The following is a 22226-nucleotide window of genomic DNA, read 5'->3' as shown; positions in this document are numbered from 1 at the left end:
TTTTTTTTTCAGAATGGTTTGGTCGGATATCCGATCCAAAACAGTTATATTGACATCCCTACTAGTCCAACCCTTTTGATTTGCAAAGTCTTTAACTAAATAAGATTCAAGAGTAAGATCTAGAACCTCCAGCTCTCTTAGGTCTCTAACCATCGGGTAAATCTTCCTATGACATTCACCTCCGTCAATTGTATAGATGACACACATCTTTGATCCTCTTTTAGCATACACAAATTGAGCACTTAGCTCTCCATTTACACTGGTCAGCCAGTCTGCTGAAAATATCCTTGATTTTAGCCAAGTAATGCATGTTTGAAGGTATTCCTTCATATCCTTTATATTAGCTGCAAAGATGTCAGAGCACAATTTCCAATTTTCTTTTCCTGCCCCATTGATTGAAATTTTCTGGCCCTCTATCATACATATGTTTCATAGCTTCCATAGGCTCCAAATAATTCTATGGAAATATTGAAGATAACGCTCAAGGCAAAACTATTGTCGGCAAATCTGTTGCCGCTTTTGTTGATCAAAAGATTAGGAAAGAAAATCAGATGTGTAATCAACAATATCGTCAAGATATTGATGTCAATCAAGATCTTAAAAATCAGGAAACGAATGACCCTTGTATTCCTTTAAATGTTAATGGAACCTCTCACACAAATTATTAAAGGTGTGAGAGAAATATTTTGATCGTGGATGTAGACTCATTTCTGAGTCGAACCATGTTAAAATCTCTGTGTTTTTCTTTCCCTTTTTTGGTATCAGAGCCTTGCATAGCTGTGAAAACAAACTCTGCTCACGTTGATAATCCTTGCCGGCGTTCTCAAATCCGGCAATACAAGTTGTTACCAGGAATCTAGAGATATCCTACGCTCCTGCAGATCATCCTCGAGTTGTCCCTGAAGTCTTTGGAGCCAAGCGAAAGAAGCGATTGCTTTTCCTGTTCCTGAAACAGAGAAAGAACAGAGAATCGCTGCTGAAACAGAGGAAAAACACACCAACGATTTTTGTTGTCGTTGTTAAATCTAAGCACTATAGCAATCGAGCAGAAGTTCAAATGATTCTTGAACTTCTGTAGATACTTCCAATGTATTTGCAGATTTTTTGGTGTTGTGAGGAGGAAGCGCCTGATTTTTCTTTTATCGCCGGTCAAGAAACAAGAGGAACAGGGCAACACTGCTAATTTCCACCCCCTTCATTCTTTTGTTTGGCGTTGTCTCCACGGACAATCTTTTCCAACGAAATTTCACTGAAATAACCTCTCTTCTAGTATAATATATTAGTTCTGAGCTTGACAAAATCCATGACCAGAGCATCCCAAACTCGTTCGAATTCTGAACACCACTTCTGCTACAATTTTCTACTTCTGTCACCGTTGATGTCTGCAAGAATAGAGTAGAGACGCTCGTTGTCGAGTGAGTCTCCTTTCTCTCTGCTGGTGATCAAGATATTAACTTGTGGTTGTCCTCAACATTCGTTCAAAAATGGCTAAAAACAATGGCAATTACGCATCAGAGTCTGTTACACCATATACATCTCAAACTACAAGTTAGATTTTTCCAGTTCTTCCTGCGCCTACAAATCTTCAGTATCTGTTTTCAATTAAGCTTACATCAGACAATTATTTGATTTGGGAATCTCAGTTTATGCCTCTCTTTAAGAGTTATAATCTCATGAGTTTCATAGATGGTAAACAACCATGTCCATCTGAATGGATTGATGACAACAATGACTTATAACGTCGCAATCTAAAATATGATGAATGGTATATATTAGATCAGCTTGATTAAGTTGGATTCTTTCATCTTTAACTGATCTTGTTCGTAATCATGTTGTGGGAATTTCTTCCTCTCATGAATTATGGAATGTCCTCAAGCTTATGTATGCTGCTCGCTCAAGAGCTAGAATCCAGCAATTGAAAAACCAACTTCAGAATTTAAGAAAATGCACCGAAACTATTTCATAATATTTCTGTAGAGCAAAAAGTAATGCTTACCAATTAGCACTGGCATTCAAACCAGTGGATGATGATGATTTGATCACCTGCATTATGATTGGTTTACCATCAGGAGAATATGGGTCTCTTAGAACTGCGTTGAATACTAGAGTCGATCCTATTAATCTGGAAGACTTGCTTGCTATGTTGCTTATTCATGAAGTGCAATTGGATGAAGCTGTAATCTTCCTATTGGAACCCCATCATTAAATTTTACTATGAAAAACCAAAATTTTGGTGGAAATCACTTTAAGCATAACAGAGGTCACAATAAAACTCAAGATCGTTCTTCGAAAAATTAGGCTGGATCTTGTTTTGCTTGTGGAAATAATGGTCATATTGTTGCAAATTGCCACACAGTTTGTCAACCATGTCGTCAGCCTGGCTATGGTGCTTTGAAGTGCAAAACATATAAAATTCAGAAATTTGATGGCGCTCCTTCTATTGAAGCACATACCGTTGATGTCTATGGGTCATTTGATCATGGAGAATGGTACCCTAACTTTGGAGCCACCCACCATCTAACACCAGATTTCAACAACTTGACAATCCAATGCAACTACAATGGAGGAGATCAAGTTCGCATTGGAAATGACCAAGGTTTGAACATTAACCACATTGTTACTTCTGTTTTCTCTCATTTTGATTCCAAGCTCATAAAGAAAGATATTTTGCATGTGTCCTCTATCACCAAAAATATGCTTTCAGTACACAAGTTTACAAAAGATAATGATGTGTTGCTTGAATTTCACCCTGCAATTTTGTTATGTTAAGGATGCCAAGATAGGGCATGTTCTTCTCAAGGGAAACAATGAGCACAAGCTCTACATGCTACACTTGGGAGATATTGGGCGTCAACAACAACTTTACTTGGTGAATGAACTACGTGGCAAAAATGGCATGAGCGACTTGGGCATCCTTCCATTAAAATCGTGCAACATGTCCTTAGTAAATAAGGGCTTCCTTCTAGTTTCAATAAATTTGACTCTTTGTGTGAAGCATGTCAAATGAAGAAGAGTCACACTTTACCTTTTTCTAGTTCAACTCATGAAATAAATGGACCATTAGATCTTATATTTTCTGATGTTTGGGGCCCTCTGCCCATTGCTTTCATACAAGGATATTATTATTATGTTAATTTTGTTGATAAATATTCAAGGTTCACTTGGTTATTTATTATTAAAAGAAAGTCTTAAATTTTGTCTATTTTTTGAGACTTTCAAAAACTTGTTGATAGACAATTTAAGTGACCCATAAAGGTCTTTTAAAGTGATTGGGGAGGAGAATATAGATCCTTATCTACTTACTTAAAGTCATGTGGAATTGATCATCACATTTCATGTCCTCACACTCATCAGCAAAATGGGAGAGTAGAACGAAAATATCGTCACATAGTGGAGATATGTCTCACCTTACTTGCTCATGCTAGCCTTCCTCTCAAGTTTTGGGATTTTACTTTTCTTACAACTGCATTTCTTGTTAACCGCCTACCATTACCTATTACAAACATGAAAACTCCATTTCAGCTTCTCTTTAACCAAACTCCTGACTATGCCTTTCTTAAAACATTTGGATGTGCCTGCTACCATTCATCTTTGCCCTTACAATGCTCACAAATTATAGTATTGAAGCACAAAATGCATCTTTTTTTGTTATAGCACCACACATAAAGACTATCTTTGCTTGAATTCTTCAAATTCAAGACTCTACATTTGCCGTAATGTCATTTTTGATGAGAATATTTTTCCCTGTAAATCCATATCTGCCCTCAAACCTGAGCCACCATCTTCTTCAAACTCTCCACCAATGGAGATTCCTCTCCCCATTACAGCCCGGTCACCCTCCCCATCACCACCATCAATTTCTCCACATGAGCCTGCCATTACAATATAAACACCACCTTCCCCTTCACCACCCTCTCCCTCACACTATCCTTACCTAATGAATCGCCTCCTCCAGCCCCCAAAACTCACTCCATGATCACTCGCCTCTAAACTGGATCCCTTAAGCCCAACCCCCGTTACATTACTCACCTTACTGAGTTGCATTTAGAAACTGAACCCAAAACATTTACCCAAGCCTCTAACTCTCCCATTGGCACAATGCAATGCTTGAGGAATATAATGCTTTGATGAAAAAATCAAAGTTGGATTTTCGTTCCTTTATCTCCCTCTCACAATATTGCTGGCAATAAATGAGTCTATCATATTAAGAGACAAGCTGATGGTAGTATTGACAGATACAAAGTTCATCTTGTGGACAAAGGGTATATACAGGAATCTGGCACTGATTATTTTGAAACCTTTAGTCATATGATTAAAACCCACTACAGTTCGAATTGTTCTTACTCTGGCTGTTTCGCACAATTGGGCAGTTTGACAGTTAGATGTCAACAATGCTTTCTTGCAGGGCACTTTATCTGAATATGTTTATATGTTACAACCTCAAAGCTTTGTTAACCCTCAATATCCGAATTATGTATGCAAGTTACAAAAAGCTCTTTATGGACTTAAGCAAGCCCCTCAAGCTTGGTTTCAATGCCTGAGTTCCTTTTCATTTCAAATGGGTCATCTGCTTCCAAGATTGGCACTTCCATCTTTCTTAAATTTATGGGCTCTCATTCAATCTTTATTCTTATTTATGTTGATGACATATTGATCACTGGAAGCTGTCCTGCCACCATTCATCAGTTTATAAGTCAAATGAGGTGTGAATTCTCCATAAAAGATCTTGGGCATCTGCATTATTTTCTTGGAGTTGAAGCCCAGTTTACACCTCAAGGGCTCTTTCTTTCTCAACGTCAATATATGCAAGATCTTTTCCAGCAAAGCACCATGGTTGCTGTCAAGCCCCTTCCTTCGCCTTTAGCTGGTGGAGAAAAGTTGTCTAAGTTTGATGGCACACCACCACTTGATCCTACTCCTTATCGCCCAATTGTTGGTGCTCTCCAGTATACTACTCTTACCAGACCTGATTTTGCTTATGCTACCAAGAAGGTCTGTCATCTTATGCAAGCTCCTACAATTGTCCATTGGGCTGCTGTCAAACACATACTTCATTACATTAAGCACACTCTTCATATTGGATTCCTTATTTGGCCATCCTCTCGCCTATCTCTTACAACATATTCTGATACTGATTGAACTGGGATTCTTGATGATTGAAGATCTACTACCAGATTTGCCATCTTTCTTGGAGATTCCTTGATTTCTTGGTATGCAAAGCAGCAAAATACTGTTGCCTGATTAAGTATTGAGGCAAAATACTAGGCGTTGGCCTCCACTGCAATAAAAGTTCTCTCCATATCTTATTTTTTACAAGAACTTCATCGCCCTCTTTCTACCATTCCTTGACTCTTATGTGATAATATGGGTGTTGTTCAATTCACTGTCAATCCAGTTTTTCACCAATGAACTAAGCATATTGAAGTCGATATTCATTTCATCCGGAATCATGTGAAAAATCATCATCTTATAGTTCCTGCTACTGACCAACTTGTTGATACAATGACCAAGCCCCTTGCTCGCTCACCATTTGAATCCATTCGTGTCAAGCTTAACGTCCTTAGGCTGTTTAGCTTGAGGGGGGCTATTGAAGATAACGCTCAAGACAAAACTATTGCCGGCAAATCTGTTGCCGCTTTTGTTGATCAGAAGATTAGGAAAGAAAATCAGATGTGTAATCAACAATATCGTCAAGATATTGACGCCAATCAAGATCCTAAAGATTAGGAAGCGGATGACCCTTGTATTCCTTTAAATGTCAATGAACCTCTCACACAAATGATTAAGGGCGTGAGAGAGAAATATTTTGATCGTGGATGTAGACTCATTTCTGAGTCGAACCACATTAAAATCTCTGTGTTTTTCTTTCCCTTTTAGGAAACAAGACTTCAAGCATATGTTACCCACTTAGAGTTGTGCTTTATTGTAAACCATGATTTCAATGCTTGGCATATGTCGGATTTGTCTGCTCTCCTTTTTAAACTAGAATTCAACATATTTCCATATCTTTGTTTCTAATGAATAGGATAGGACACCGTGGGCAGTTTCCTTCCCCTTTTTACATATATAGAATCTATAAGCAAGCATCATACCTCTCTACTTCCCTCTATTTTGTTTAGGAAGCTGACCATTGCATGTGACATAAATGAACCAGCGAGATCTAAGGTTAGCTCTTTATCATAAATCCATTCATTTTAGTCTTCTATGATATCTTTTTGTTGTACCATTTCCATAAGATATGAGGATGTGATCTTATCCCAAGTCTTACTGCCAATTATAATATCATCTTCTTTATTTTGAGGAAGGGGGGCGTTCCCATGCAATATTGCGGGATCACAAGGATCTTCCAAGTCTTGCAAGTTTCTAAGGATCAGTAGGTTTGTTATGTTACTTACCATCTAAGAGATAATGGCATAATGCTCGTCATTGGTGGGAGTCAACCAAAGAGATCTGGTTCGAGAAAGGCAAATCAATCTCTTGGGAGGATTTTGAGAATGCCTTCTTAGAAACCTATTTTCCCCAAAATGTGCAGGAGCAAAAGGGACAATAGTTCACGGACTTATGTCAAGAAAACATGATAGTGGACGAGTGTACCACGAAGTTCCACAACTTGGAACAGTATTACCCAACCAAGCAATCGAGAGCCACCAAGTATGCTCTGAGGCCTTGCAAGATCGAGTCATGATAAGATGGCCCAACACTTCGGCTAAGGCCATTGCAGAGGCGAGTGAGCTTCAATAGGAGTATGGGCTTACCAACAGGAATAATCATTCTTACAAGAGTGGCTAATTATTCAACAAAAGGAAATTCAGCTCTCATTAGGGGCATACTTATCAGTTTGGGATGTCGCTAGCTAACCAAGGATGATTAGATCACAAAAACAATACAAATGCCAACCTCCATAGTCAGCAGCATGAAGGACAATAGCAGGGAGGCTAGCAGAACATTCCACCACAATAAATATGCAATTGTAGCTCGGTTGTCCATGGAAATGAGTCTTGTCCTCGTGATACAGATGCATGTTTGGCTTGCAATAAGATGAGGAACTCATTTAAGAACTATCCTTAATGAAGGAATCATGGAGTGACAGAAGGTCAGCAACAGCAGCAATGACAATAGCTAGGGAACCGTGCACCCCATGAACAGCTTACCCAACATGCATTTGTCATATATTGCTAACCATTTAGCGCGAGTTTTACTTGACTTAGGCACAATACATTTGTTTGTCTCTCATAAATTTGCTAGTATGATAAATAAACCACGTGTATGCATTTGTTATTCATGATGTGATTACGCCTACTGGTTGGCACACATTTATTTACAGAGTATTACAATATAGATTAGTGCATGGAGTCTATCGACTAATCTCATAGTTTTTGAGATTCTAAATTAAGATGTTATTTTGGGTCTGGATTGGTTGTCAGAACATCATGAGAAAGTGCATGTTGGGGAAAGATTTACTCGTTTCACAGCTTGATCGGCCAAAGATCAAGTTTCATGCTGGAAAATCATTCAAGTCCGTCAAAATGCTATCGGCAGTGAGGGCATAGCTGAGGGTGTGAGTTGCTTTTGGCTTGCATTATATTAGAAAACAATAGTCATGGGGCAATAGACCAAGTGGAGATAGTGACTAAATTTTCAGACGTGTCTCCAAAGGAACTACCAAAATTACCACCTCAGGGGGATCTAGATTTTGAGATTGAGTTATTATTAAGTGTAGCTCCAATCTCTAAAGCACCATATCGGATGGCAACTGCAGAGTTGGAGGAGCTTAAGAAACAAATGCAGAAACTCTTGGACAAAGGATTTATTAAACCAAGTGTATCACAACACTGATATTTTTTTTTCAAGAAGAAAGACAGGTCGATGTAGCTATGCATTGATTATAGGATGCTTAACCAAGTCCAAGTACCCATTATCCCATATTGATGATATGTTCGACCAATTGAAGTACGCTAGAATGTTTTCAAAGATTGACCTCAGATCCAGATATCATTGGTTGAGGATCAAGGACTCCAACATTTCAAAGACCGTTTTTAGAACTCAATATGGGCATTATGAGTTCCAGTGATGCCTTTTGGATTGGCCAACATTCAAGTAGCTTTCATAGATTTGATGAATCGAGTTTTCTTATAGTATTTCAATGAGTTCGTTATTGTTTTTATTAATGACATTTTGGTGTACTAGAAAAATGAGGGAGATCACAAGGTGCATTTGCGGCTGAAATTGTAGACACTTAAGGAGCATAAGCTGTATACTAAGTTACCTGTCTCAGTAGGAGGCTACCACAATAGGTGGCAATGGTCAATTGACGATAGGTGGTAATGGTTGCCACTTATTGTCAGTTGATTGTGACATTTTTCTGTTGTAAGTGGAATATCACAATAAATATTCTGCTATGAAATAAAAAGATTAGCAATAGTAGAAAATGTTGCCAAGTTCTTATATTTTTCAAAATCATGTCTGTTTTCTTTAGACTGCTCTTCTCATATTATTTCATTTTCACTGGACATGTTCCCACGCACGATTTAACGAGAAAGATATTTTTGTCAGTTTATCATTTTTTCCACTCTACTGTTGCCTTTACATTAGGTTTCTATTTTAAAGTTGGAGCGTTTTGGTCATTTTTGGTACCCAACACATGGTTTAGCATTATGGGCCACTGCTACATATTTTCTTCATGGTTAATGGAAAATTTGTTTGTATTCCAAATTAATTTACATTGGTGCAACTGTAAATCTGTATATTTTTTTATCGAGAAATCCCACTGTAGAAGTGAAGGCAATGAAAAATTTGTTAGTGTTTCATTCGGGTGAGGGAAGGTTAAGCTGATGCAAAATTTAAGTCGACTTTAATTATACTTTTTTCATTATTGTCACATATTTAAGGCGTGATTGGAAATTCTTCTTCTTTTTTCTCGAATTACTAAATTTGAATAGTGAAACCGAATATAAAATCAACTGAGAGGATGCATAGCAGAAGGTATCCACCTTGGAACCAATTTTCTGAAAGCCGTTGTCTCTTCGGCGATTGCCACCCACTGAGAGAGAGAGAGAGAGAGAGATGGTGGCCAACGAGAGGGAAGCATGGGCGAGGATGAGCTGTATCTCGTGCAAGGATCACTACACCCCAACCAACGCAGGAACCTGTAGAGAGTGCTACGAGGAGGCGAGCGAGACGGAGGAGGAACTCAAGAAGGAGATCGAGGAGCTTAAGGCCAAGATCTCCTTCCTCAAGACTTGGGCACCGCAGCCTGTCCTCGACCGCTTCTCCGACGTCCTCCTCCAATGCTCCGACGGCTCCACCATCCGAGCCCATAAGGCCGTTCTGGTCCGTTTCCACCTATGCTCTTTTTTTTTTGGCATTATAATTTTGCTTATCTGAAAGCCAAATCACGAACGTGGTGATTTCCTACATTATTTTAGATGGAGAACTGTTGATGGGTATGCTGTGGGAGGGAGGAACGGATAGGATTTCTATAACACCAATGGGTGATTGTTTCATGGTATTTCTTCAACGAATGATGTAGGATAGTGCGCCTAGTTGCTTAGCGGTTGAAATTACAAAGCTGATAATAGAATGGTGTAAACGGTTTCACGATTCCGAAGGGGCGTCGTAGATGGTGGTGTGCGCAGAAATAGCGTCAAGCCTATGACTTGACGATGGAGATACTTGTTGATACGAACATAAATTCAACCTTCATCTTTTCGTTAGGTTTCTTTCCTTTCGAGGTTTTGTTGTTATTCTGGACGAAGGAGATGGTATCATGATTCTGTAGTGGAAGGTAGGTCTTTGCTCGTAGTTGCACGACCAGTGCTTATGTACCCTATCGATTTTCCATAAATTTTGATTTAATTGTTCCCAGTCAAGGAGATCTTTTTGCAAGAGAGAATGCCAACCGCACTACGGTATTTTGAGAGTTGAAAGCGTGAGTACAAGGTGACTCCTTTTTATCCTTGCGTCTCATGTGATCCCTACATGATTAGTTGGCTTTCGTCCCATCTATCAGTGATCAACTTGAGCTGCATTCCAAGTTATAAGGCATTTTCTCAACTTTAGCCGTGTGCCAAGTTACAAGAAAATTTACTAATTTAGTTGCCAATTGCCCTTAATCGTACACCATGAAATGGTGATTATTCTGCACTTCTGTGATGATCGAGGGGTCTTCTGATAAATAGCATCGGGATGAAGTTATTATGATTCTTGTTGCCAATTGTAGTTATTTGTCATTAAAATAGAAATGCACTGCGTCAAAAGTGTTTGATGCCTCTGTTGGCCCTGTTGTATTTATCTGCCGCAACTTAGAATTGCATTGTGTTGAAAATGTTTGGAAAGCAAATTTCAAGTGATAGTATAGTGGTATGACTGACAGAGCAGCATGTTTGATACTCAGTAGATCAAAAAGAATTTTGAAAAAATTCCTCAACCATAACCAATCTATTTATTAGTTGAACCCTATAAATCAACCAAAATACTTGGTTCAATGTTTAATTTTTCATACCTGAATAGACTCAATGAAACTTTGTGTTCATCAGGATAAGGTCATACCTGCTTTCTAACATTTGCAATTGGCACACGTGCGTCTGTTTGGGCCTGAGAAAAGCAAGGTCTGTCTACGTTTGAGTCCAAGGTGGACAGTACCCACACCAAACCAGGAATTACTACTGAAGTTATCTTTGGTCAGATTGGCATTCGCCAACCCTGGCCGAAGTATGGCCAAACATCATTAGTTTGCATGAGGTAGGGGACGTGGAGACCTAAAGTCTGCAACTACAAGCTGGTGCATTGCATGCTAAGCATAGCAAAATATCATGTCACAAAACAGTTATAGACACTATAGAATTGAAAGAAACTTAAATACCGGAATATAATTAGTAAAGTATCACTTTTGTAATGTTGGTTGACTTGAGAAAGCTGGGCATATGACATAAAAAGCACTTATCTGTCTATCATTATTTGCTAGATATGCATGCAACTTTAACGTATTTTATACTTTAATCCATACAGCATCTCTATTTCTATTCTGTTGGGTAAAGTACGGCATAAATGTAGAAAGAGATCCATTGAAACATGTAGAATGACTCAGATATGTATTTGAGTAGACCTGGATTCTCTACATTGAGAAGGACAGGAAATGAGTAAGCTACATAAAGGAGAGGAGAGATTGTTTATAGGGAGGTACCAATATATGAACTGCTTGATACCTGTTGGGTAATAAGTTGGATAGGACAGCTAATCTTTTGATCTTGGAAGATTTTTGGATCTCTTCTTAGCGGGTGGAGCCAAAGTTCTTCAAAAGCAGTTCCACTCTGCTATACTGATTGGATATCTATGCTTTAAGTTTGTTAAGGCTGCAAATGTTTAGAAGTCCTTATTAAACATCACTAGGGAAATCATAGTTGGCAAAGCTAGGTGTTTAGAAGTCCTTATTGAACATCACCAGTGTGCATCTGACGAAATATTTGTGGTAGGGATCTGTAATCTCAATAATGTGTAAATTTGTGCTCTAGGATAAGATGTTTGTGTTCAAACCTGAGGAACTGAAGTAACCTTAATATGTGCTGTGTAGAGCTTGCATAAAGAGGAAGAATGTGGCACAAGTCCAGGAAGGACAATTGCTAATTTGCTATTCTAATTGTGTCCATCTTGTAAGTTTAATGTGGTTAAGCAACAGAAGTAAGGAATTGAAGGTTGTTTGGAAGTAAGTTATCAAAGACAAATAATTTTGGTCCATTCTGACGGCTGTCAAGAATGTATTGGTTCATCAAGAGGGCTTCAAGGATAAGCCCTCCTGCAGTTTCTAATACTTGAGTGCTCAATTGGTGGATCCTAGATCTTCATGGGTGGACATATACAGGTGCAAAACAGGGGGTCCTTGTGACTCTCAAGGAGAGGAACCCAGATGTAGTTCCTTACCACGTACCATAGGTTGTGATTGTTTAAGTGCTTGGAGATCAACTTGCCTTGCTCATCTTCATATATTGACTTGAAATGGCAGTTTCCGGGAGGGCCTAGGACATAAGATTGTGCTGCTCTTGTCTGGACTTTGGACTATTTGATGGGTCTTTATTGTGGTTCCATGCTTGGAGGAACTGAAAATGATAATCATACATGGAGAGTGTCCAGGACTTGGGTGAGTAACTAAACTTGTTGGGCATCAGCCACATGGAATTGTAGGCCAAACTGTTCCAGAGTTGTTGAGGTCTAGGGCCATATATCTAAAGGAAGAATTTTAGGTATTCCTGGAGATGTCTTTGTCAATTGTAGCACATAATCTGAGACCTATGTCACATGAGTGCGGGGTGCGGGTGCTGGTGCTGGTGCCAGAGTGGCACATCCTAAAAAATTTAGGTGCAGCAATGCGGATATATATATATATATATATATATATATATAACAACATGAGCATGTATATATTGTTATTACAATTTAGTTATTAATGTATATAACATACTTGCATAATTGAATTGCATGCTTATATGGTGGAGTCTCAACGCAGCAATGCCTCTTGTGACCTCATTGTTGGATGGTGGCTGAATCAATGCCTCTCATCGCGGAAAAAGGTTGAAGACTGCCGCCGCTTGTAGAAAGACTGCCTGCTGGTCACTAGAAAAATGTGAAGATCACCGAAAGGAGAAGCACTCTGCACGGCAGGGCATGGGCAAAGGTTGCAGGAGTGAGGGCTTCGACTGAAAAGAGTCAAAGCAAGGGCTGGGCCCCTGGCCGGGCCGCCGGTGGGGGCCCGGGACCCGGCCCGGACTCAATGGACTGGTCCGGGTCGGCCCCGGCCTGGCCCGATTCGGCCCGTTAAGGATTAAAAAAATAGTTTTTTTACTAATATATAATTTATTATTTAAAATATATATTTTATATTAAAATATTATTTTATAATTTTAAAAACATTATTTTATTATATTTGGGGCCAGGCCGGCCCGGGTTTCGGATACCGTGCCGGGCTTGGGCCCATCGGGCCGACCCGGCCTGGCCCGATGCCCACCCCTAGTCAAAGCCCTAACCCCCTTTTCGTTTATGTTTTAACAAATTAAAACAAAAAACGAAAAAAATGGGACACATTTAGGCTGTGGATGCGGGTTGACCGCACCCGACTCGAGTTTGACGCAAGTCGGGTGCATGTTGGAATTGGATGAATATAGTCTGGTGCGGCTGACCGCAACTGAATCGCGTTGCCTGGGCTCGGGTGCGAGTCGGAGCTGCACCCATGTCCGCACCCACACCAGAGTCGCGTCGACTTGGGTGCAACAGCAAAATAGGAGTCTGTGTGACTTAGTCTGAGACCACTGGTTATCATCTCCTGTTGACAGACATATAAGGCGATAGACAAAGACTAGATACAAAAAGGCACTGAGTGGCCTAGGTCTTGTTGTGTGCCAGACAAGACATTTTCTAGTTACCTCAGTAGAGAAATTGAGACCCAATCTATTACTAGTTGCAATGTCATTTAACAGCTATATGGGACTTATTTAAGGTACTTTTATTAGGTCATCACAGCAAAGAGGTGCATAATATTTTTTTGGAGAATGGAGATAATGGTTGAAGCTCAAGTGCAGCCGTTGTCTGTTGACTTCCCCTATACACCTCTTAGAGGAGGTGTCACTATCCTTGCATGGATTGTTTTATGAGTAGTCATCTTACGGCTAATTGCTGATAATGTCTGCATATAATACCAAAACAAATTTACTCAATAATGAAAAATTCAAATCATTGAGAGAGAAAGTAACACAGTATTGAAACTTAATCAAGATCAGACAATGAACTATTGCTTGCCACATTGGCCACGAATAAACAGAGTTTGGCACATAGACACAGGAATAGCCCATCATACTCTAAGTAACATGGGTAAATCTTGAGGCTGGTTTCTTACTAAAATAATGTCCTTTCTGAAGATGTAGTTCAACCCTATCAAACATATTAAGAGTTGTAGCACCAAGATTATGTACCATATCATCTAAAATAGCCTTAAGAGTGCTGTTGTTTCTCCTTAGCTGTCAAAAACATTGTATGGGCATGAGTCTGACACAGTGGTACATATCTACTATGGAGCCTTGTGTATATTTACACTTGGAAGCTTTTGAGGGAATATTTTTGCTCTTCTTCATAGGCGTTCCATTTCCATCAATATCTTTGGAATGGTCTAATGGTGAACCCAATGTAGAATGTCTTTAGTTTGTGCTAGAAGCTCTGCAGGAGGCATTTTACATCTTGTTTGTGAACCTTCAATTTCCATCAGTGCCTAGAGTTATCTTTCCTAGTTCGCTTTGAATTTCACATTCTAGGGTGATTAGGGGTTAGGACATGACATGCCCATTGTCCATCTGATTCCATCTGTCGCTAAATTCTAGTGGGCAAAGGATGGATGATGCGATAGGTCGAATCATTATTTTTTCTCCTTACTAAACTGGCCATGTGTCTATCTTTTATTTTTCAGTATCTTTCCCCTTTCACCAATGATTTGCCATCATCCCTTTCCTTTGACAGCCGTAGATTCTTTTGTGATTCATATGATCTTTTCTAACTAAGATCAAAGGTGTATCTTATACTACAATATTGAGCTTCGTCAATTGCCCATGCAATAAAGGTCAATGTGTATATGGTGTTGAAGATATTATCACATTTCTCACACAATATGAATGAAAATTTGTACTTACTGCATAAACTTTAATTGCTTGCATAGAATTTTCATAGTTAGATCAGAAAGATGGATGCCTCAACATTTGGTACTTGCCAAATCCTTTTGAATGCCTATTGCCTGTTTCACTTTCTGCTTTCTGGAAGCTCTGTGCTGTGGTTAATAGTGTCTAAGTCAAGAAAGAGAAATAATTGCATATTTGGGAACTGTAGTTCTTGTGGTTTATTTCTTATCATTGGGCATTCCTTTTTTGTGAACTTATCTCGTTCGTTGATGCTAAGCTTCAACTTCTTTTTTATTTCCAAAATCTGCTCATTTGATCGGGAAGTTGTTCAAGAAATATTTCCTTTTTTTGGGGGTGCTTTGGAACTTCAAAACATACCGTCAATGGCTATACTGCTATTTGGTAGTTAAAAGCAAAATCTCTTTTAGGAAGTATAGAACATTTTAGATTAGTAGGCCTATTTCAACAATCAACATAATTTTGTGCCCATAGGTCCAAATTCTTTCTACTTTTCTCTCTGATTTATATTTTCCTAATACGTTGTTAGCTTATCTACTGTTTCTTTCAAGCATTTCGGTTTATGTAGCTCTTAAAGTTATGAGTTTGATTAGACCCTGGTTCTCAGACGTTGCTTCCAAAAAGAACTGCATGAGAAAAAAAAGGTCTCAATTTCTAGATCCTCGGTTTGCCTATTTATCTGTCCTTGTTCAACCATTTAAGCTTGTTGTTTTTATATGCTTTCAATTTTTATCCTAAGATGCTGAGGTTGACTTCAGCACTGAAGAGAGGGTAACCATTAAACAGTTTGTTCGTACCTCAAAGACAGATTATTGATGCTAAACAATCATAATTCTTTATGATGATGCTCTAATGTAGCCAAATATTTTGTGGCTATCTTGGATTTTAAACTTTGAATGTTGCCTGAGCTAGTAATCTCCTTGGGAAATGGTTGGTACTTTAGTGGCATGAGTTGATGTCTAAAAGCACTTTGAGGACCCAGCGTATGTCATTGCAGTGCTCCCCTTCAGTCCTTGGAAACATTTTAATGTTAGTTCGGATTTCAGTGATCAGCTTTTGTTTCATTCTAGTTTTCCTTTTTTTTTTTTTGGGATCAAAATCCTGATGATGATTTAACTATTTCCTGGCACCGAATATTTTGCATTTCCCATGTTTTTTCAGATAAGCAAATCTCCAGTTTTTAAAGCAATGCTAGAGAATGACATGGAGGAAAGCAAGAGTGGCACCATCAAGATAGTGGATGTTTCCTATGAGGTGTTGCGCTCTTTCATCCATCACCTGTACACAGCTGATGCATTGTTTGATGAACAAATGGCTTACGAGCTCTTAGTAGTGGCAGAGAAGTATCAAGTGAAGCATCTAAAGGCTGTTTGTGAGAAGTTCATCACATCCAAGGTCAACAATGATAATGCAGTCATGAGCTTTGCATTTGCACATCAGCACAATGCAAAGCATCTGATGGAGGCAGCACTGTCTCTGATTATTGATAACATGCACATGCTGACTGCCCGAGATGAATACCGGGAGCTGGTAGATAAGGATCCTAGACTAGTTGTAGAGATATATGAAGCTTACTTGGCCAAACAAGTCAATACTGCTGCCAAGGATTCGTAGCCTGCATTATAAATGGTTCAATTACGAACATACTATTATCCCTCTATTTATTACATTATTAATGTATTTATGATGGACGATGATGACATGGAAGGTGAAAGGTTTTTTTTCTTTTTTTGGGTGCTAAACTGTCAATAAAATAAACTCATTCTAGAGTTCATACCTGTTAACGAGTCTGTGACTGGATGGGTCTTAAGTGTGGTAATTGTCGTCAGAGGTATGTTTTAACCCTAATTTAAATTTTTTTTAATGAAATTAGGAGAGTGAGTGAACGGCTGCGAGGGAGCGCTGTTCGTCCTCTTCAATCATGGTTTTTTCCTTTTGTTTTTTAGGGGGTTTTCACGTTAAATTTGTGTGTTCTCTTTTCTTTTTCGTTATCCATTTTACTTGGTATTAAAGATTTATTTATTTTTTATCGAAGAAGACTTTTTCCTTGGTGACCCGTCGTTGGGGCCACTTTTGGAGCCGTCGTCTGAGTGGGCCTTCACTGGAGCCATCGCCCATCGCCTGAGTGCATTGCCATTGGAGCCATCGCCTGAGTGCGCCATCGCTGGAGCTGTTGCTTGAGTGCCCCATCGCTGGAGCCAATCTGCTAGAGCTGTTGCCTGAGTGTCCCATCGTTGGAGCCATCCGCTTGAATCCATGCCTTGGTATCAACGCCACCTGTGGCTGCCGCCTCTGGTGGGAGATAGCCGCCTGTCGTCAGAAGACCATGAATATCGTCAGAACTTGAGGATTGCTTGCTGCACGGCACAAACAGTAACAGCGAGGACTTTGACTGTGTGCAGCTCTGTCGCAAACTGGAGCAAGTCCTCTTGCATAGTCGGAAGTGGTGTCGTCTTCTATGTGTAGGTCTAGTGCCACAGACTGGAGCAGGTTCTCTTGCATCGCCTGGTTTTTGTGCGTTGAGATTTCCATTACGCCTGATTGCTGCTGAGCAGAAGGGGATAGCTCGACTAAAAGAATGGATTGCTTGATTGCTGCTGAGCAGAAGGGGATAGCTCGACTAAAAGAATGGATTGTATGTCGCAGAAATCAGATAATCTCCCTTTCCAAGTTGAGACGATCCGCTTGACCAAGGATAATTACCTTCCCTGGTCTGCAGCCATTATGATAGGAATTGCTGGTTGTGGCCAGATTTCATACATAAATGGGAAGAAGAAATAGCATGCTGAAACTGATCCTTATTGGAAAACATGGTATGTTGAAGACAACCAAGTAAAAACCTGGATTGTTAACTCAATCTTTATTGAAATTCAGTCATTGATTCTTGAGAAAAGGACTGGCTACAATATGTGGTTTGTCCTTGAACAGATGTATGGGCAGAAAAAGAAAGATGTCTATGTCTACCAATTGATGAAAGATATATATGCTCTTTGGCAAGGAGATAAAATTGTAGCTGAATTCTATGCTTCCCTCAAGTCGAATTGAGAAGAGTTGGATTGTTACTCCAAAGATAAATGGGAGTATGCATATGACAAAAAACTGTTTTTGGAAAAGTCACATTTTTGTGTTTCTTGAAGGCTTTAAGGATGAATTTGAGGGCATTTAAAGTCAAATTCTTAACTCGGGGAAGTTTCTAACATTGATGAAGTTTATTCTAGAGTCAAGTATGATGAACAAAGGCGACTTGTTATGGTAGGCTAAGATTCAGTTTATCTGTAGCTAGAAAAGGAAGTCTTGTGCTATTAAATAAATATCTAGTTCATAATGCTTTTTACATCATCATCTCCCTTTGAATCTTTTGTCTGTCAGCAAAGATCACAAAGGAGTTGAAATGTAACTTTTAATATTTTTTGTTGATTGATATATTTTGCAAGACTTGGTGACAAGGAGGAATATTGGATTGGTTTGGCTTCAAATGGGTTGTATCGGATGCCATTGACGGTTGCGATTGCTCTTATGACAACAATCGGTGAGAAAAAGAGTAGAGATGATCTAATTAAACTTGTTTTAAGATTGGCATGAAAGACTCAGGCGCCTTCTTTTTGTTTTACTTCAATGGTTGTTTCCTAATTTGTTTTTCAGCACTAGTATGAACTTAGTATCATGTGCAGTATGTCAACGGTAAACATTTTCAGACTTCGTACCCTATTCCTCATAGTCCATCTAATAAAGCTTTTGCCTCGATTCATTTCGAATGTGTGGCCCCCTCACACCTTTTCTTTGGTCATGGCTTTCAATACTTCATTACGTTTATTGCTGATTAATCTCACAACACTTTTGTCTAAAAAATCGTAGTGAAGTGGCTCATGTCATTGAAACCTTTATTATTCTTGTAGAAGCATAATATAATGCTTATGTTCAGATCGAAACTGATAATGCTTGTGAGTATGTCTCTCATTGAAACATTCTTTTATGTCACAGTTTGCCAACACAGAAGTCATACGTACTTATCAAACTGAGCAGTTAATTCCAGCATTTTTAATTTGTTAAGAAGGGGTACTTATCAAACTGAGCAGTTAATTCCAGCATTTTTAATTTGTTAAGAAGGCGTTTGATGGTTTGGAATTTTGAATGAAGGAGTTTTCAGAATCATAATTCCTCCTTAAATTGAAATGGAATCAAAATTCCATGTTTCAATTTCTTAATTCCAAAAACATGACACCCCGTTTGTTTAATAATTTTAATTTCTTAAAAAATGAGCGTTTTGATTATAAAATTTCATGATTTGAGATATATTAACCCCCAGCCCACACCAAACGTGAATATTACCTTTGTTTTTTTTTTTTTTTTTTAAATGTTTTTTTCTCTTCCTTTTTATAAAAATATAATATTGATCAAAATCCCCACGCACCAGAGGTGTGCCTGTCCCTGCTAAACAGGTGGTCTCTAAGAAGCGTGCTCTTGTCCATACGTCACTAGCCAAATCGTCAACATCCAATCTCTCTCCTGCATCACAACGAACATGCGAACCCTACGTTGCCAGTGGGGACAGCAAGGGGCAATGGCTCTACTCAAATTTTTCAAAAGGAAAAAATTCTATATACAATTTAAAAAAATTACTTACCCTTTATAAAAAATTTTAAAAATTAAATTTCAATTCATGTCAAAGTTTTGAAACTATATTTCTTCTCCCCTAATGAAAGATTCCTATCTCCACCCATGTCAAAGCCGACCTTGTATCTTAAAGAAATAAGGGGTTGGGTGGAAGCTTCAGCCTTATGCAAGGTGGTAGAAAACCTCGCTCACCCAAAAAATAAAAAAGTATAAGGAACGATAATGATGTATAGGTTGGCATTTTCCCATTGTAGTGAACTTTAATTAGTCATCATATACTTTTCCTACATTATCTCCTTACCACCATCCCAAACAACTTGCTACATGATGAACAAGAAACACACCACATCAATCTCCAAGCAGATATATGTGTCATCATGGAGATATAAGGTCATGTTTGATTGCTTGGAATGTTAGTGCTTTCACAGCACACTTAGCATGAATCTTAAATTTGAGAATTGTATAGGTGAAGAAAGCTAGACAACTTGCCACAACCTTTTGTTCTCTGAAATTCAAAAAGTTAACCAGTGGTAAAGGCATAATATTTTTTCTGATCTAAACTTTTGTGAAATCAGAATACGTTTTCTATAACTAAATCTATATATTGAGATCCTTAAGCCTTTGATTCTCAAAATTTCTCAAATATCTATTTGGGTTCTTGTATATTAGTTGATTTGACACAGTTCTTTGATAAAGAAACAAGTGCCTCACTGGTCTGTGTGGTCGAATTCCTATAAGCTGTTGCAAGAACAAAAAAGGTAAAGACAATTGATCGTTCATCGCACGCATGCTTTGAAGCCTACACATGGTTAGTGCGCATAAGGTCGATGTCAAAGTTTGCCTCAAAGTGATCCTTGCATGATCTGGACCGACTTTTAATGAGAATGAGTTTTGTCTGCTACACAACTAGCATAAGCAGAGGGTGGACCCTACTACCAATATGTACATTTACTTCAACACCCTGACATTGCAGGAGAACATTTTTAACTATGTCTGTCCTTTATCATTATCTCATGTCCATAGTGTCTGAGATCTGAGATAATGACAGAGGATGGTATCAAATATTGACAGTAGGTATAAGAGAATGACAAGAGTATGTGATAATGATAGGTGCATGAGATAACAACATAAGCAAGACAAAAAATAAAGACCGTTCTTTGCCATTTAGCGACATTTATATGGACTGACATAATCGTTCAGTCTGTGCTTTATCAAACCCTAAAACCTTTGATCACTACGTAGCAGCATCACAAGGCCTGTGCAAAAAATTTTCGTGCATAAGCCGGTGTATATAACCCGCTTTGTCTTCTAACTAAGTATATGTCTAAGCACTGTTGACGTTAAAATGTGGGCTCATGTGGGTCATTCAGGTTAAGTTTTGGCTATTCATTCTTATTCCAAATTAAAATCTGGAGGCGGAGATACATGGGGGCTGGCCCAAACCAGTCCCTCAAAGGGTTCATTGGAAAACTTAGAAACGACAATGTAATGATTTAGAAATTGCATAAGGGCACTTACATCGGACCTGGGCTGGTGGTGAGAGTGCTTCTTACCCAAAAAATTCTGCCTCCCTTTACTGGCATCAACGGCTCATGTTTGGGGCTCTCTTAATTAACGAGGGTAAACGGACCACATCATCTGCACTTCATTTTCTTCTTTATTTATTTCTCTTCAAATTCTCCATGCATGTGTCCGTGTGTGTGTGTGTGTATATATATATATGTGCGTGTGTGTGTGTAAGATAGCTTTAAAGTGTGAAAAGTAATCATGACAGCTTCATCTCTTGATAAGAGGCTTCTGCAGTCTTCTTTGATCAGTTGGTCCTAAAACTGAACCCTTGAATGGTTATTTCTTTGAAAATAGGGGAAAAAGATGTAATTTAAGCTCAAATGATCCTTTCCACCAAGCTCTTGCAACTTCATGCACACAAGGTTCTAATTTTGGCAATTTGAACACTGCTTGACACTATAATTCAAAGTGATCTAGCATTTAATTACTTACCAAGTTTAATTTATAGAATTCGTTAGAGTGAGAGAGGAAAGGGAACAAGGTTTTTGTGTTCATTATGGTAAGAACTACTCCTTGGAAGGTATGACAACCGGGATTACACTTACGGGAATTTTAGGAGCTGAAAAACATAAAGAAATGGAATTTCAGACATCATTTGGGGGAGGTAATATTTGATGTTACACTCATGCATATGCATCGCCCTCCACATGCATTGTCCATGTTTAGGAGGCATTTGACAGTATTGGATTTGAGGTCCTTATGATTTGAGAACTGTGGATTTAAGATCATACCCTTCCCCATTATATTTATATATATATCATATCATTTAAATTTCACAAAAATGCAATCCAAATATATACATGTGAACACTGACTCTAGCTTTTGTTTCAGAACTAGTATTCTAATAGCAGTTTACCAGGATTGGGTAAGCAAGTTGAAGCTAGGTATATGTGAACACTGACTCTAGATTTTGTTTCAGAACCAGTATTTCTAATAGCAGTTTATCAGGATTGGGTAAGCCAGTTGAAGTCAGGCTTGCTGTAGTTGCCACCTTACCAAATCCATGATCACTGCCTGCTCTCAGTGTTGAAGATCCCAAATCTAGGGCCTTTAAGGGTTATTTGGCAAGAAGAATACTCTCTAGATATTCTTTCTGCCAAATGACTTCCTACGGTCTGTTTGACAAATAGAACCATTTGTAACTATGTCATGAATCTACCTTAAAAGTTGAAATAAATTTATATAACATATTTTAAAGTGTTCTATGCCTGTTTATATCTTTTGGGTCATATTCATGAAACAGTTACATTCGGTTTGTCAAATAGATCTGTAGAGGTTGTTTGTTTGATACGATGAATGCTTTGTAAGTATTTTATAAATCTACGGTAAAGATTAGGACAAATTATCGTTTCATGAATTTACTTGAATCATTCA

At 38.6% G+C, this 22226-nt stretch overlaps 2 protein-coding genes across 2 annotated transcripts; both read left to right on the top strand.

The window, feature by feature from the left end:
• The first annotated feature begins 4533 nt into the window (after positions 1-4533).
• On the top strand, positions 4534-5139 carry LOC126410673 (uncharacterized mitochondrial protein AtMg00810-like). Its single transcript, XM_050081137.1, has one exon. The coding sequence runs from the start codon at positions 4534-4536 to the stop codon at positions 5137-5139; it is 606 nt and encodes a 201-aa protein (XP_049937094.1).
• A 3843-nt stretch (positions 5140-8982) lies between these two features.
• On the top strand, positions 8983-16443 carry LOC116267170 (BTB/POZ domain-containing protein At4g08455). Its single transcript, XM_031648766.2, has 2 exons — positions 8983-9330; positions 15831-16443. Exons 1-2 carry the CDS (start codon positions 9064-9066, stop codon positions 16281-16283), a joined length of 720 nt encoding a protein of 239 aa, XP_031504626.1. The 5' UTR covers positions 8983-9063; the 3' UTR covers positions 16284-16443.
• Positions 16444-22226: the final 5783 nt, after the last annotated feature.

This window comes from Nymphaea colorata, chromosome 13 (genome assembly GCF_008831285.2).
Source record: "Nymphaea colorata isolate Beijing-Zhang1983 chromosome 13, ASM883128v2, whole genome shotgun sequence".
NCBI lineage: Eukaryota > Viridiplantae > Streptophyta > Magnoliopsida > Nymphaeales > Nymphaeaceae > Nymphaea > Nymphaea colorata.
The sequence above is the reverse complement of the archived record's forward strand: the minus strand, read 5'-3'. Positions and strand labels throughout refer to the sequence as shown.